Source organism: Typopeltis vanoorti, chromosome 9 (genome assembly GCF_054136105.1).
Source record: "Typopeltis vanoorti isolate ZY-2024b chromosome 9, IOZ_Tvanoo_1.0, whole genome shotgun sequence".
NCBI lineage: Eukaryota > Metazoa > Arthropoda > Arachnida > Uropygi > Thelyphonidae > Typopeltis > Typopeltis vanoorti.
In genome coordinates, this window is record NC_143557.1 from 108,367,783 (window position 1) to 108,383,180 (window position 15,398).

At 33.4% G+C, this 15,398-nt stretch overlaps 1 protein-coding gene across 1 annotated transcript; it reads right to left on the bottom strand.

The window, feature by feature from the left end:
* Window positions 1-288: 288 nt before the first annotated feature.
* On the bottom strand, window positions 289-9,165 carry LOC150103404 (uncharacterized). Its single transcript, XM_090398595.1, has 4 exons — window positions 8,982-9,165; window positions 4,282-4,402; window positions 3,122-3,331; window positions 289-526 (listed from the first exon to the last, which is right to left on the bottom strand). Exons 1-4 carry the CDS (start codon window positions 9,076-9,078, stop codon window positions 487-489), a joined length of 468 nt encoding a protein of 155 aa, XP_090254721.1. The 5' UTR covers window positions 9,079-9,165; the 3' UTR covers window positions 289-486.
* Between the last annotated feature and the right edge of the window lie 6,233 nt (window positions 9,166-15,398).

A 15,398-nucleotide genomic window follows, 5' to 3' on the forward strand; every position in this document is an offset into this window, starting at 1 on the left:
AGAGAGGGGGGGGGAGGAGGAGGAGAGGGAATAATATATTTCTGATATAATTTTATTCATAGCTAACTTGGCGTATACAAAACATCGCTTTGGAATTTTTAAGGGGATTTTTAGTAATTTTAGCTATTTTATTCATTATTTTTCCGGAAATCTGTGACATATACCTGAAATTAAAAAAAAAATTGACAATATCACAAATCGACAATATCCCCACTTGAACTTTCAGTTTTTATTATATGTTTTCTTAGAAATATTTTATCTAAGTATTGATTATTCTCTCTTCCGAACAATACACTCTAAAAACATTCTCTATTTTCTTCCCTGCGTTTTAAACGGAACATCGTCCTTGATAATAATTACACCCATATTGCTTGAAGAGGGATACAGTGCAATATATGGTACATATGGTACAATGCTTTACAACATCCAACATCTTATGAGGACTGGCTTAAAGGGGCGAAGCAAGAATGCTTTTCATCTTCCCCGTTATCTGTAGAGGACCGTGCAGGGATAAGGTGTTATTGGGCTATATAAATATAAATATATAAATTATATATATAAATTATTATATATAAATTATAAATTAATTAAGCTCTGATCATAGCAGGAGAATAACAGAATAATAGCCAAACCTCAGTTAGAACTTCATTGACTACAACAAAAAGATAGACGGAAATTAAATATTTGTTAGACATATAGGAGAATTAATGGTGCCTTGGTAAAAGTATTTTCATTTGTTTATAAAAACTGTTTGAGTTTGGTTATTAAAAAATATTAAATTCTTTTATATATGCATAATTAATACTTAGAAAAATTCATTAATACTTTATATCGAAAGTAGGCGAGCTTATTTTCCATAACGTTTAAAAAGCGGGACAAATCGAACAGTATATCCTAATGAATATATGTGTGTGTGTGAATGTATTATGTGGTCAATTTTTACCATCTCGGTAACCAGCTTAAAAAAGGTGTAAAATGTTCCTCTAAAAGATGAGTAAATCCAACTTACACGATCTTTCTTCTCTCGGCCCATTTTCATGAAGGCTGCCTAGACACAGTAGTGGCAAACAACAAAGACGGCTTACGCATTGGAGGCTATTAGGCACATGGGCGTCCGCAGAGTGGAGGGCAAACGGGACACTTTCTCCCAGGAATCGAGTAAAAAATTCCACAAATTATAATCATACAAGTGATTGAGATATGTAACCTTACACCCTCGACCATGGGAACTGTATTATGGAAAGAAGTTTCAGCACCTTGAGACGTGTGAAAACATAGTTAAGGTCCACTATCTCAGAAACGCGCGTATCAGGTTTATGTATGATTAGTGTGCACAGGAAGAAACCAGAAGAGGAAGCGGTAAAGAAGAAATTTATTGAAAACGTCATCAATAGGTTTTCAAGCGATAGATGGAGGATTCAATTCTTATACAATACGTGAACCTAAGCTTACAGGGTGAACCTGTCACTGAGTCGAACAACGCTGAGTTGTGCGATCTTTTGGGATCGTCTTAATTTTAGAACCCGCTTCACCTATACAAAGCTCCATCTTTACCACGAGTTACCTCAGACCTGAACTATGTTCAGGCGCAAACTTGACTTACTTGTCTGTTTGCTTACTTGGGAAAAAGGATTAAAACCAAGTTTATAAAATTGCTGGTATCTTTAACGTATAGTATACCCAAGGTAAAAAAAACTTATATATATTTATATATATAAATTTTTATGCGGACGCCCATGATTAAGCAAGGTATATATTATATCCGTAAAGTGGGTGTCTGATCTCTGGCATTTTGCCTGTTTTGTGGGAGTAAAAATCAGTTGATGGGAGAGGAACTCTGACGCTTTCAGCGTTCAGTCATCTTCAATTCCAAAACCCTCTACAAAACGTTTCAGTGTCCTAGACGAGATTCGAACAAAGTATTTCGTCTTGTTGGCTATCCTGGTTTGTTTCCGTTGTAAGATTATCAGCTCTATAAAGAACAGGCTGCGGGTACGAATCCCGGTGTCGGCATGAATGTTTGAGAACTTTAGTTGGGAGACGAATTTCAATTTCTAGTGCGAGACTGCTGCTATCATTCTGCTTAATCGAAGCCTGAAGTTCTTGTTTATCTCTTGAGTAGTGTTTCTGTATGTAAAAAATAATAATAAAAATTAATAAAAATAGAAAAACTCTATTGCCCAACCACGATGCTAATGCACTATAGATTTAGAGCCCTTCTTGGGTTACAGCCACTTTAAAAAATAAAATGAAATGAATTGAAAGGTATCGTCGATATGGCTAATTTACGAGACCTCTAAGTTCTACGCAAGTGCCTGCTATTATTGCCTGTTAGTTATTACACGTCAAAATAATAAACATGGGTTTGAATCTTCTGATTTAATATGTACAGTCTGCAAATTCATTCACACGTCTTTATAAATTCAATCCAGACGGAAAACAAATATAATATACAAAATTCCCTCTACGTTAAAATACATGTTATGAATATCAAGTAATAAAATTGTTCCAATATTAATTACTACTGAATTGTGTTCTGCTAAATGAGCAGCCTTCTAATGCATTGCTAAATTGACATACCCACCCACCAACCTACACATTTTCTGGACACCATTCCAGGTATTTGATTACAGAGAAACCGGTGGATCTATTTTAATTTACGTGCTGCCAAAATCATTCAACGAGACAACAACGAAATAGATTTTATTTAACTTCTTCTTAAAAATAAATGCCTGCATATTTACAAGAGAAAAATCGCATATATATCCAGAAACGAACAGCCGAGAATATTTTACTAATAGATACATAGTATTCATTCAATAAATTAACTAATACGAGTCTGTAAACAAGAAAACGGTTGTTATTTTCTGAATATAATCTTTTCACTTTTTTTCTGTACTTCTTAACACCATGATTCTTTTCCAAGTAAAATTTCCATGTTGTGAGGCATGGCAAAGACAGGATTGCCGCAAAGTTTTCTTATGGAATGTTTCAAAGCCGTAGAATAAAATTAAATTAAATTAAATTAAAAAAAAAAAAAAAACGCGACTCATGAACATATTTAAAGTGTGCATCAGAAAACTGATGTTTTTGATGAAAATCATAGATGCAGTTTACTTACTTGGGTTCTACAATGTTGAGAGGAGTGACTTGAATGTAATCATGAAAGACCTCTCCACATCTTCCCTTATCGGAAATAGAAATTGCAATGTTCTTAGTTAATTGAATCGATGCAGAAACGTGCTTGAACATGACGCTTTCAATGATTGCAAGGTCGTTTTTTGATGTTACTAATGCTGTATATGAAGCACCAGGTTGGAGATTCTTGTTACTGCAAAAATAAATAAACCACATAGAATGAATTAAAGAGGACATAAAAATACAAAATGTTATAAGATAATTAATGAACTACATATTATATTATATTGACATTTCCCCTTTCTCTAGTTTTTTTTAATTGCTTTGTTTTATTTTCAATTCGTTTTTCAGTTTCTTTCTTTTTTATATATAAATTTCGAAGCCTTTATTTGCACTTGTATTATACAGTGAATATCATAAATTCATGATCAGTTATGTGAATTTAACGAAAGAGGGCGTTACCATTGCATCAAGCATACAAAAATATAAAATTATATCAGATAATTAATAAACTGCCTATTATATTATATTGTATTATATTATATGGACATTTCCCCTTTCTCTAGTTTTTTTAATTGCTTTGTTTTATTTTCAATAAATTTTTCAGTTTGTTTCGTTTTTTTTTATAAATTTCGAAGCCTTTATTTGCACTTGTATTATACAGTGAATATGATAGATTCGTGAGCAGTTGTGTGAATTTAACGAAAGAGGGCGTTACCATTGTATCAAGCATACAAAAATATAAAATTATATCAGATAATTAATAAACTGCCTATTATATTATATTGTATTATATTATATAAACATTTCCCCTTTCTTTAGTTTTTCAGTTATTTTGTTTTATTTTCAATTACTTTTTCAGTTTGTTTAGTGTTTTCAATACACAATATTTTTGAAGCCTTTGTTTATTTGCACTTGTATTATACAGTGAATATGATAGATTCATGAACAGTTGTGTGAATTTAGCGAAAGAGGGCGTTACCATTACAGCAAGCAAATATTTTCAGCTCTTTTTTTTTATCACTTGTAGAAACCGATTATTATCTTTTGTTTCAATACCGCTGTTGTATTGTTATATATTAAGTACATTATACCTATTAAGATAAATAATAATAAAAAAATCAAACTCAAATTTCAACTTACTCTTCTCTAATATCTGCAGAAAGAGTGCCTTTATTTCCATTGATAATTATGACCAAGTTTCCATAAGCATAAGTTTTACCTCGTGATTCTGCTAGTTGAATATGAATATGATAAAGATATACTGAAAAATATATAAATATTTAAAAAAAAGTAATAAACTATGCATAGTATTTTCAAGTTTCATAAAAAAAGAAAAATCATCTATAATTACCACTAAAACTCACTACGATTCACTATTGATATTTTAAATCTGTATTTTTAAATTAATTTTTCTTTAATAAACCAAAGTCTCGTATCAGTTTATTACATATAAATTATACTGTCAAAAACTTAGAGGATTTCTATGTTAGGTGTTAAAGTCGAAGCTTTAGCAAAGAAAACGTGTTTACGTCACTGGAACTTGATGAATGGTTTCCGCCCACGATGTGGTCTAAATAAACTAAGAAATTTTTCTCCTAAACTGACCATGATGGCTTGAAAGCGGAACTGATTTCTGAAATATTAAATTTTTGTCAGCACAGCGGAGCATGAACGTTTTGATTTTGGTTTATAACTATAGTTAATCGCGAAGAATTATGAAATACAATCCTTTATAGCCTGACCTTCGTTATTTAATAGTTGTTATTTAGTTATTATAAAAATTATTTGGATTATAGGTATTATTTCCGGGAAAAACACCCATGTTACTCCTCTTAAAAACTATTATTTTTAAGGCTATTTTTCCTGCTTTTGTTTAGGAGTGTCCCTTTATAATGCCATTGTCTTTTTACTCAAGAATTCTTAGGGCATTGCAGATGTATTTTAGAGACAAATATATGTAGCATAATAGAAGAAAATTCGCACATACCTTTTCTTGGATGTTGTTGCCTGTCTTCTTTCTGCAGCGTGCATATTTCTGCTGTTTTGGTGTTGAAAGGGGTGGGGGGGGGGTTAGGCAATGCAGGAGAATTAATTTGAAAAAAAAAACGGGTTTTTTTATATAATATGTATATTATTTTTAAGGGTGGGCGGAGCGCTTTTTTTGTAGGGTGGGAAAAAGATGAAAAAGGGGTGAAAATAGAAACTGTTTTTTAGGGGAAGGGTTTATGGGGAAAGGAGGCCGGGGAGAGGGTTGACGGGATGCGAGCGTTTCGACCGTGTAGTTCGTCGTCTGATCTCATGGAGGAAGGGATGCTATGGTGGTGTTTCTGCCTTTGAAGTGTTCGTGTTATCGCTTATTGTTAGGAGTTGTGACCTAATTTTTATGTTGTGGAGCTTCCAACACTCGGAGATTATTTAGGATCGGTGGACGTTGATTGAGTTCTCGTCACATTTTATGGCTATCGTTTCCGATATTCTAAGCATTGTTTCATTGTCTTGTCTGTGTATTATTATGGCCTTGTCGATTTGGGGGTATGTTTCTGTTCAAGGATGTGAACTGCTATTTCTGTTTTCCCTGTACTTTGTATTCTATTTTTCTTTATGATATTGCGTTTTTTAGTGTTTAAATGTTCTGGAATAGGGATGTTACAGTCACGGAAGTATTCTTGTAGTCTTGTCCATAAAGACCTGATAGCAGAACCTGTGTAGATGATATCACAGTCTTTTTGGCAAGGAAATTTTTAGACTACGTTGTGTGTTCAAAGATTTCTTTGTGTGTGTGTGTGAGATTTAGTGGGCTTTAGAAGTGTTGCCAATTTTTGTTTTGTGGTGAATACCAGCTTATAATCAGTATGTTTGAAAATGTATTTGTAGGCTTTGTATGCGTTCTGGATGTATGGCAGTTTGATAACTTTTTGTGTTTGGAAGTTTGTTTTGGTTGTTGGGTTGTTTTGAGGAGTTTTTGCTGTCCTGTTTGCATAATTTATTAGTTGTGTGGGATAGTTGCGATTTTTAAAATTCTGTGTTAGATTTTTTATTTCTGTGTTGAGATAATTATGGTTAGTTGAAAACTTCTAAGTATTTATGAATTGTGATAGGATGATCTTTTTTTTTAGCAGAATATGGATGATATGAGTGGAAATGGAGGTAGTTTCTGATAAGCGTGGGTTCGTGGTATATTTTCGTGGCTATGTCATTCTGCGTCATTCCCATTATCTGCTGTGCTGTCCTCACACTTTTCGCAGTATATTCCCGAAATTTTAGGCCCTTAATCCACAACCACTCCCGGATCTCTCATCTCCTCTACCTCTTCAAAAATATTTCCACCGATTGTGTACTCTACATTCCATCACATCTCTGCTTCCTAAATTTCAAAACCTTACTCTTCTCGACATTGAATTGACGTCCCCACTCATTTAGCGATCCGCCAGTGTATTCGAGTCCTCTTGCAATGCAACACATCCACTCTACTTGACAGCTCTCCCCAATTTTGCATCTACAGTTGTTTGCCAATTTGCAAACAACTGCACATCACCATTCAGATCTCTCTCAATATCTTCCTCAACTCTATTCATATCTGGATGGATTCAGCATATTATTTGCAAGGATCCCACTTTTTTCACTAACCTTCAGTTGCAAATCACTCTATGTGGACCTAGTATCACGAATTTCCAGGAATATGGCATTATAAATGATTATTGTAATGTTAATGAATCTGTACCAAGGGGATTATCTCTGAACTGCCTATTAAAGTTCGATGGAAAAGACAATGATTTCTTCCTTGTCATAATCTTATATACTCCAATATAAAACCATCGTCGTCATCATCATCATCATCACCACAATCAGTTTCCTGATATGCATCCCCAAGGGTTGTTCAGGTTACTATGACAGCACCACATGATTACGTTTACATTACTATTAATCTCCTATCAATAATTTTCCTTCAGATCAATCTATAACTTCTGAGAATTTCAATATTGTCATATCTAACATTTCGTGCGTGTAAGGCACTTCTGAACGAATCAAGACCTTGGTCTTTCTCTAGGTCTCTTTCCTGCCATCTTTCTTCGTCCTTCACCCATTCTATTTAAGTGACCAAAGTACCATAGATCAGCTCTGCTGACACATTCTTGAATGATAATAATGTCGAGGTTCTTTCTAATATCTTCATTTTTAATATGATTCTACCATTGATGCCATAGGTTCACTCTCCTAATTTTTCTCAGAACTCTCATATCTGTAGTCTCTATTCTCTGATCAAGTGTTTCATTTCTAACCCAACTCTCAGATCTTTGAACACTGTCTTGATTACAGCTAGTTTGGTATCTTCATTCTTCCTTAAAAAAACCTTATATGGACCATACACAAAAATACGTTTCGTTGTCCATGTTTCCATTTTGAAGTTTTCTCACAGAACTCTCCTTGAAACTGCCTTCCAGACGATCATTTTATCTTCATGTTGGCGTTAAATGCTATCGCTGCTCCTACTTTCCTTGATCATTATTGCCTGAATATAACATCCGAACTACTTCTTATTTAGTATATTCTCAGTAATGCCAATTACGTCTACGTGGTACTTTTCTAATTCTTCTGCAAGTTCGATTTCCTTTCCATTAATTCTGCTTATATTGATGTTACGGAACCTCCATAGCTCAGTCGGTATAGATGAAGCCCCTTTAGTCGGAAAGACCGGGATTCGATTCCTGTGAGGAACATTTATCGGGTCTCTTTCGACTAAACGTGATTTAGCCGGTCTCATACGAAGGTAGGAGCTTTTTACAGGGGTTTTTCGTGCCCAGAACAGGTAAACCGTGAACACACCAATCTACAGACATAGGATACTCCGGAAATAAGGATTGACCGACCTATTCCGTGGTATTTCCGGTTTCGAATCGTAATTGGCCAAGGAAGAAGTTTTTGATGGTTTCGATCTTCATTTCACCTGATATGGGTTTATTATTCTTCTTCTTCTTAGTTATAGCTTTTCCAATATAAAATACCCACTTAAATTAAATTTGCTCTTCGCCCATATAATAACTTTTCTTGATCTTTTTCTTCTAAGAGCGCCTCTTCTCAAGCTGCCTAATTCAGTACGCAGCACATAGGTTCCTTTTCTTTCGATTCTTCTTCAGAATGTTACAAAGTAGGTCGGAAAATCATTTTCACTTCGTTATTTGATTTTCATTTTCTCAAAGCGAAATTACTTCCCATTATCGTTTGCTTTTCACAGACATTTATCGTGTGCCTTCTAGAAATTACCAAATATAGAAGTTACCATAACAAAATATCGTATTCCAACCATTGAATCTCTATAATAGAAATCCAATAATATAATATATATTTATAAAAGCTTATCAATTATTTTGCTTGAATTTAATGAAAGGTGTCTTAAGCGAATTACTTAAACAACATTAAAAATAAATAAATAATTTATAATTTAATCAATTTAAAAATACCTTTTAATATTTTCAATATTATTTATTTTCTTGCAAAATAAAAAGAATTCAGTTTGCCATTTATATAAACAATCTTTTAGTGGAATACACAGTTCTAGTAGGTAGATATTATGATATTACTGACATTTAGTTCTCTAATGAGAAAAACGTATTCCTTTTCGACATATTTATTGAAATTCTTCCACTAAGTATAAATGATAATTATACTTAGTGAAATATTATTGATTGGTCAAATATTATATATTTGATCAATCAATAATATATATTATAATACACAGTAAGAACTTTTATGTAACTATATACAGAATTTCATTTATAAATTTATTGTAAACATAAGTAATAAAAACGAAACATTCAGTTAGAGATTCTAAACTCACTCACAGCAATATGGAAAACTACTTTCGGTCTTTAAACAGTACTTCAATTGTCCTCCATTCTTCTTATAAAAGTCTTTATAATAATCTGAGTGCATTCCCATTACAGCACACAAACTGCCATCTGGTCCACAATCGGAGCATCTTCCTTCTTGGAAATGTCCCAACTATTACATGCGACACCTACCGGTATACAACTTTAATCTCTAGTCAGAGTTGACAAAAACAATTCAACAGAACGATAATGATCACACAGAAGCCATTTTCTTGTAGCTGTTATTCAAAAATAAAAATAGCCATTATCTTTCAGTAAAGTTTTTATTTCGCAATTTAGTTTACATTTAATATTTCGTATTTTTTTAAAAAAAATATGAATATTTTTAAAACTCTTATTTTTAAAAAAATAAGAATTTTTTTTAAAAAAATATAAAAAAATATTACTTTTTTATAATTGTATGTAAAATTAAATTCCTAATTGAAGTTTTATTTAATATATTCATTAAATATGGTGTAAAACTTATCAGTGCATTTTTAAATATTAATTATGTATATAGTTATGTATATTTTATATATGTTATATAAATTTAAGTTTTACTCAAGTTCTTTCAATTAATATAAATGCAGTAAGGTTATAAGTCCGACTCCAGTTCCTAGAATAGTATGAGATGATTTTTTCTAGTTCGTCTGTACAACAATTAGAGGAAAATACTGATGCCAAGAAAATGAGCCATGAGGATATCTTCTTGTGTAGATTCTTGATAACAAATTTCATCAAGTCAAGGAGGTGTTAATGGAATAGATATTTTCAACACATTTTCCCCTTTGACCTCTGTAAATATTTTGAGTGAAACAAACAGGAAGGTCGCATCAACAATTTTTATTAGCGGTAGATTGATTAAAAATCGTATATTCGTCTGAAATTATTATAGTTTATGGTCAATTGTTTAATCTTTGTTTAATATTATTATTGTTTAACCTCTGTAATTTAATATTATTATCATTTAATTGAATTTTTGTTCTAATATATGAACTGTTATTTATAAAATACCACGTGTCACCTTCAAAAAGTCCATCCTTTCGTATACTTGCCATTGAAGGACACCAGGTTGCGTCTCTCGACTATTTGGATAAAAATCCGCATGCCCGGTTGGATAAGCCAGAGTAAGAGCTTTAAAGAAATAATAATAAAATTTAATTTAATTTAAAAAAATATATATATATAATTATGATTCCTAACGTCTTAAATATTTTGTGCTTTACATTCAAGAAATTAATGGAATAGGAAGAAAGTAAAAAATCCTGGAGAAACAAGACTGTAATTCCATATTAACATCAAACTAATTTTAAAATAATTAATAGATGATAGCATAGCGGATGAAGAAATTGGAAAAACTCCAAGACATCTAATAATGCAAATACGACACTACAAAAGAAATACATGAGTTTTCCGTTATATTAATGCATTGTACTTAGAGTGAACGATGATATTCTATTAAAAATATGCAAAAAAAATAAAAATCCAAGTTTTAAAAGTTAAAAGACAGCTAGGTTTTTGAGCCCCTGGCAAATTTGTAGCTACGCTCCCCTTTTGCTGTGACAAAATCAATAATTGGTAAAATATCCTGTCATTGTCAACAGCTTTAATGGCATAATGTTTCTGTGCTTCTGGATCAAAGCTCAAAAAATTATGTGGAATACATAAATTTCATAAATAAAAGCTATTGTTGTTGCTGTTGTTGTCTTGTCTTTTGAAGAGTCTTAGATGTTTCCATGTGCTCCTTGAACTGCTTTTGCTATGTCGATGATTTTGTTTGTATAGAGCTGTTGTTCAGGATTAGGATCTATTTCTTGCAAGGCAAATGTAATTGCTGAACAGGTAAAGACGTGAGTGGGTGTCAGTTCAGTATTGGGGCAGTTGTTGCAGTTTCTATATGTTCTCGTATCATCCGTATCAATCTTCATTCCTCTACAATGTCCTGTTGGAGGTCTTTCTGTCAGCATTGATTTCGGGAATTTGATGTTGTATCACTGATTTCAGTGGAATTAGTTTAGCTTTTGCTAGTGCATTGACATCAGCAAGAGTTATCATGTGAGTTTCTTGGTTGAGTTCTCTGGCTTCTTTTGCTAATTTATCAGATGCTTCATTGTAATCAATGCCTACATGAGCAGGAATCCATTGTAAAATGCAACTTTTTCCTAAACACTTTAGTTGATTTAAGAGTTTATGGATGTCTTGTGTGAGCTTGGTATTTCCATTTTTGATTGCCTCCATAGCTGATCTTGAGTCACCGTAAATTATAATTCCCCCAGATTGTTGAGATGATAATAATTTTAAGTAGGCTTCGAGTGCTTTATTTATTGCGTAAAGTTCGCTGGTAAAATTGGAAGCAATTCTTCCAGATCCAACTTTTGTTGCAAGTTTTTGACCTTTCGGGAGTAGAAGGAGAACACCAGCGCCTCCATTAATCATATTTGTGTCTGACGATCCATCGGTATAACAAATAATCTGTTTGGAGGATGAAAGAAGGTTGAAGTATTTAGGCCTTTTTCTTTGGGCATCTCTTTTGGTTCTTTTTTTGTACTGAGTTTGGTAAGGTTTAGATTTATGGAGATATTTGAAGATAAAGGACTGGAAAATAGAGGTTCTTTGTTTATGTGGGAATTTAGCTGATCAAGACCTATTTCCTCCCTGATAGTGTCATCATATTGTAAAGTTGATGATCTGTGAAGTCTGCATTTTTTATTCCAATGTTCATACGTTTTTAGGGAGATGTGATCGCTTTGGTAGCTTCTGATATTATTTATGAATTTTATGGTGACAAATTTTCGTCTGTCCTCCAGTAAGTCAAGCCCACAGTCCTGTTGGGCTCTAATGTTGTTAGTGGATGAGACTGCACCAATGATAATCTTGGATGCTTTTTCTTGTATTTTGTCTACTTTTTCCTTTACTGATGAGGCAGAAGGTGACCAGATAGGTGCTGCATATTCCATTATTGGCCTTATTAGTGTAGTGTAAGTAGTTTTGAGGATTTTTGGCTTTGCGCCCCAATTTGTTCCACAAAGCCTTTTAAGTATATTTAATTTTTAGAGCTCTGTTGGAAGTGTTAGAGATGTGTTGTGCAAAACGTCATTCCTGATCAAGCGTAATACCAAGGTATTTTGAATTTGTGACTTTTACAATTAGCTTATTGTTCTTGATCATTACTTTGGGATTGTAGGAATGTCTATTTTTCCTGTCTGTACTAAAGGTGCTTTGTTTTGTTTTGTCTGAGTTGATTTTGAGTTTAAGTTCATCTGACCATTTTTCTAATCCTCTCATGGATTTGTTTAGAATCTCCGCTGATTCTTTGATTTTAGCACTAGTGTGCCAGATGGCTATATCATCTGCGTAGCAAGCTACATTTGTGTCTTCTGTAAGGTTGTGATGAATGTTATTGACATATAAAAGGAATAGTAAGGGGGACTCAGTACTGAGCCCTGGGGAACACCAACCGAGGTTCTCCGCTCTCTTGATATTGCTGCATTGATTCTGACTTTGATCTTTCTTCCTCTAATGGAATCAGCAATCCAGATTAAAACGTTTCCTCTAATTCCAATATCATGTACCGTGTGTGTATTCATTTTTTGATCCAAACACGATCGAAAGCAGCAGTCATATCAAGGAAAATGGCAGTTGTCTTTTTTGTTGGTTTTTCCTGAAATGAGTCTATTATTGTTTGGTAGAAGTGGAATAACTGATGATCTGTTGTCGAATGACGGGCTCTATACGCAGTTTGGTAGTACAGTAGTTGATTTTCTTATTTTTTCGTCAGCCAGTGTATAAAAGCTATTACAACAGTAAAATAAATCTACATTTTTGGTGACGGAAAAGATTACGGAAAGAATTGCCACTGATGGAATATCCACACACAATACGGATTTCACAAAATAAAATAAAATAAATATATAATATGAAAACATAACTCAGCATCTTGCATATATATAACAAGTAATTGTAACAAGTCACAATCATTCTATGTCGCAGACCTAATGATTAAAATATCTTTGATAGAATACAAAGAACCTGAACTCTAATATAATAATAATAATAATAATAATAATAATAATAATAATAATAATAATAATAAAATTTAAATGTCAATTTCTAGAATCATGTGAAGCCTTACGTAAACGTCCTAGTCCTAATCTTAAACGAACAGATTGTGTGCCTATCTCTAAGTTTTGGGAAGTGATTGCTATTAATTGTTTGTTTGTTTGTTTGTTTTAATTATGCAACTAGACTTACTTCTCTGGAACTCTAGTGTTTCCTCCTACTTGTACAGCTGCTACTGAGACACGTGGGCTTATACGCATGCTGTCTAACTCGTTCTTGTGTTCATAAATTAAATAGTTTAAATTGTAATCAATTATTCTGCCTTCTACCTGAATGAACATTATGATATATTCATTGCCATGAAAATAATCTGGACCTCACATCTTTCCTGATCACATCCTTAGTCAGGCTTTTAGATGCGATCCAGAATTCTTACCTACTAGCCATGAGCTGCAAAATTTTCCCTGTGCCTTCACTGAAGAACCCCTTATCAGTTTGTTTAGCTATCTTTAAATTTTTAAATATTGAAAGCCACACTCATTCATCCTATCTTCATATGCGAAGTTTCGCAAGTCAGGTATGATTTTATTATTAGCCGGTACTCGACCTATTCGACTATGTCCTAACTCCATGGGAGGTGAAAAAAAAAAAAGAGTCTCCAATAATGTGAATGAAACACTCGAAAAGGCGAAACCATATCTGAACGCAGTTGTCTATATGTGTTCTTATCAATGCCTTGTAAACTGAGTAAAGGGAGAATAATTTTCTTATTCCTACAAGCCATGGTATTTTCAAAATTTTACCACCTTGGCAATGTGTCCTTGACTCTCTAGCTACATTAACCGCTTCCAACAAATTCCATTAATATCATACTCAATCTGCAATGGCTTCAGTCCAAAATACACTACCATGCACCGAGCAACATTGAATTGACACTCATGAACAATGTTGCTCATAGGGTGGGTCTGTTCCAGTCAGTCTGCAAGGATGCTATGTCAGAAGAGTCCATTATCACCTGACCCAACTCTGCATCACGCATATAATTGATTGTTTCCCTCATACCATCTACAATGTGATTAATATACAAGTTAAACAAGAGTAGTCTAAAGACGGAACCACATGGTACCCCACTAGTTCCCCCCTCATTTTCTTAGATTAGGGACCTCCGTATATCAATCTTTGGTGACTCTCAGATAACCACCATCCAATCCATACCACAAATTCATTTTGCATTTCAATCTTTCTGAGCCTGTGAAGTAATCTCCTGTATGGAACTCTATCAAATCTCTTAGCAAAATCTTAAAGAATCATTGTGCATCCATTCCCGCTGGGAAAAGATTGGTGAAACGGTAAAACAAGGCCCATCTTTAACAAAGCCACGTTGTGCTGTATTAAATATCAAAGTATTAGCTCATCTATCCATCTCTGGATGCGATATCACAACTTTTCTAATACCTTAATCAAAACTCCAGATATAGTGATTGGTTTATAACTGACTCTATCAATTCTATCTCTATCCATGTACAATGGAATTATCCTGCCCTTTTCTTTGTGCCGAGACTAAAATTAAAACAACCAGGTTAGCGCATAGCTAGAATACTGTTTTTACATTCGTACCTCTTCAACTTCTCTCTTTCATCCAAATCCATCTCAGCTTCTGAAGAATTATTGAGTTTGTCAGGAATATATGTCTTATAAAACTATTGCTTAATAACTCAGATTTTTTCGGTGCATTTGAACATTTGTTCGTGGTCGGCATTTACTATGGTTATCCTAAATGATCACTGTTTGTTTTACTTCCCACATGGTAATAGAGTTGTCTTGGATTTCTTTTAACCTGTTCAGCTAATTGATTTTCAAATTATGAAGCTGAAATTATTGAGTGTAAACCATAATAAAACAGCGCAATAAAGCTTTAAAAGCGTTCAAAATCGATAGTCATCAGTTTTTTTATTTATTTTTATGTTTTGAGAAGATTTGTAAAGATCGGTTTCAGTTCAAAGATACAAAGGCAATTTACTTTCGAAATAACCAGCCTGGCTGGGTACATGCTTTTCAAAAAACGAGCTGCAGGTTCGAATCCCATCGTAGGCATAGTTGTTTGTGATTATCTTTAGTGGGGGTGCAAATATCATCGCCCCTTCTGGGAGATCTCAAGTAACTTGAAACATTTTCTTGTTTGGTATATGAGAGCAATTTCATGTGTTCCAACATCTCATACATTTCCATGTTTATGAGTTATCACTGGCCTTTACCTGCATTAATAAGTCAATTCTGTTGTTGAGGATATGAACCCTAACATGAAGAAATTTACCAAAGTAAACAGAATGA

What these genes read in the sequence shown, in the direction of transcription:
- LOC150103404 (XM_090398595.1), bottom strand. Translation starts at nt 9,078, where the DNA reads ATGGGAATGCACTCAGATTATTATAAAGACTTTTATAAGAAGAATGGA. An exon ending in TCTGCAGATATTAGAGAAGA is followed by an intron (nt 3,332 to 4,281) that starts GTAAGTTGAAAT and finishes TTATTTTTGCAG; the next exon opens with TAACAAGAATCTCCAACCTG. An exon ending in CTCAACATTGTAGAACCCAA is followed by an intron (nt 527 to 3,121) that starts GTAAGTAAACTG and finishes ATATTTATATAG; the next exon opens with CCCAATAACACCTTATCCCT.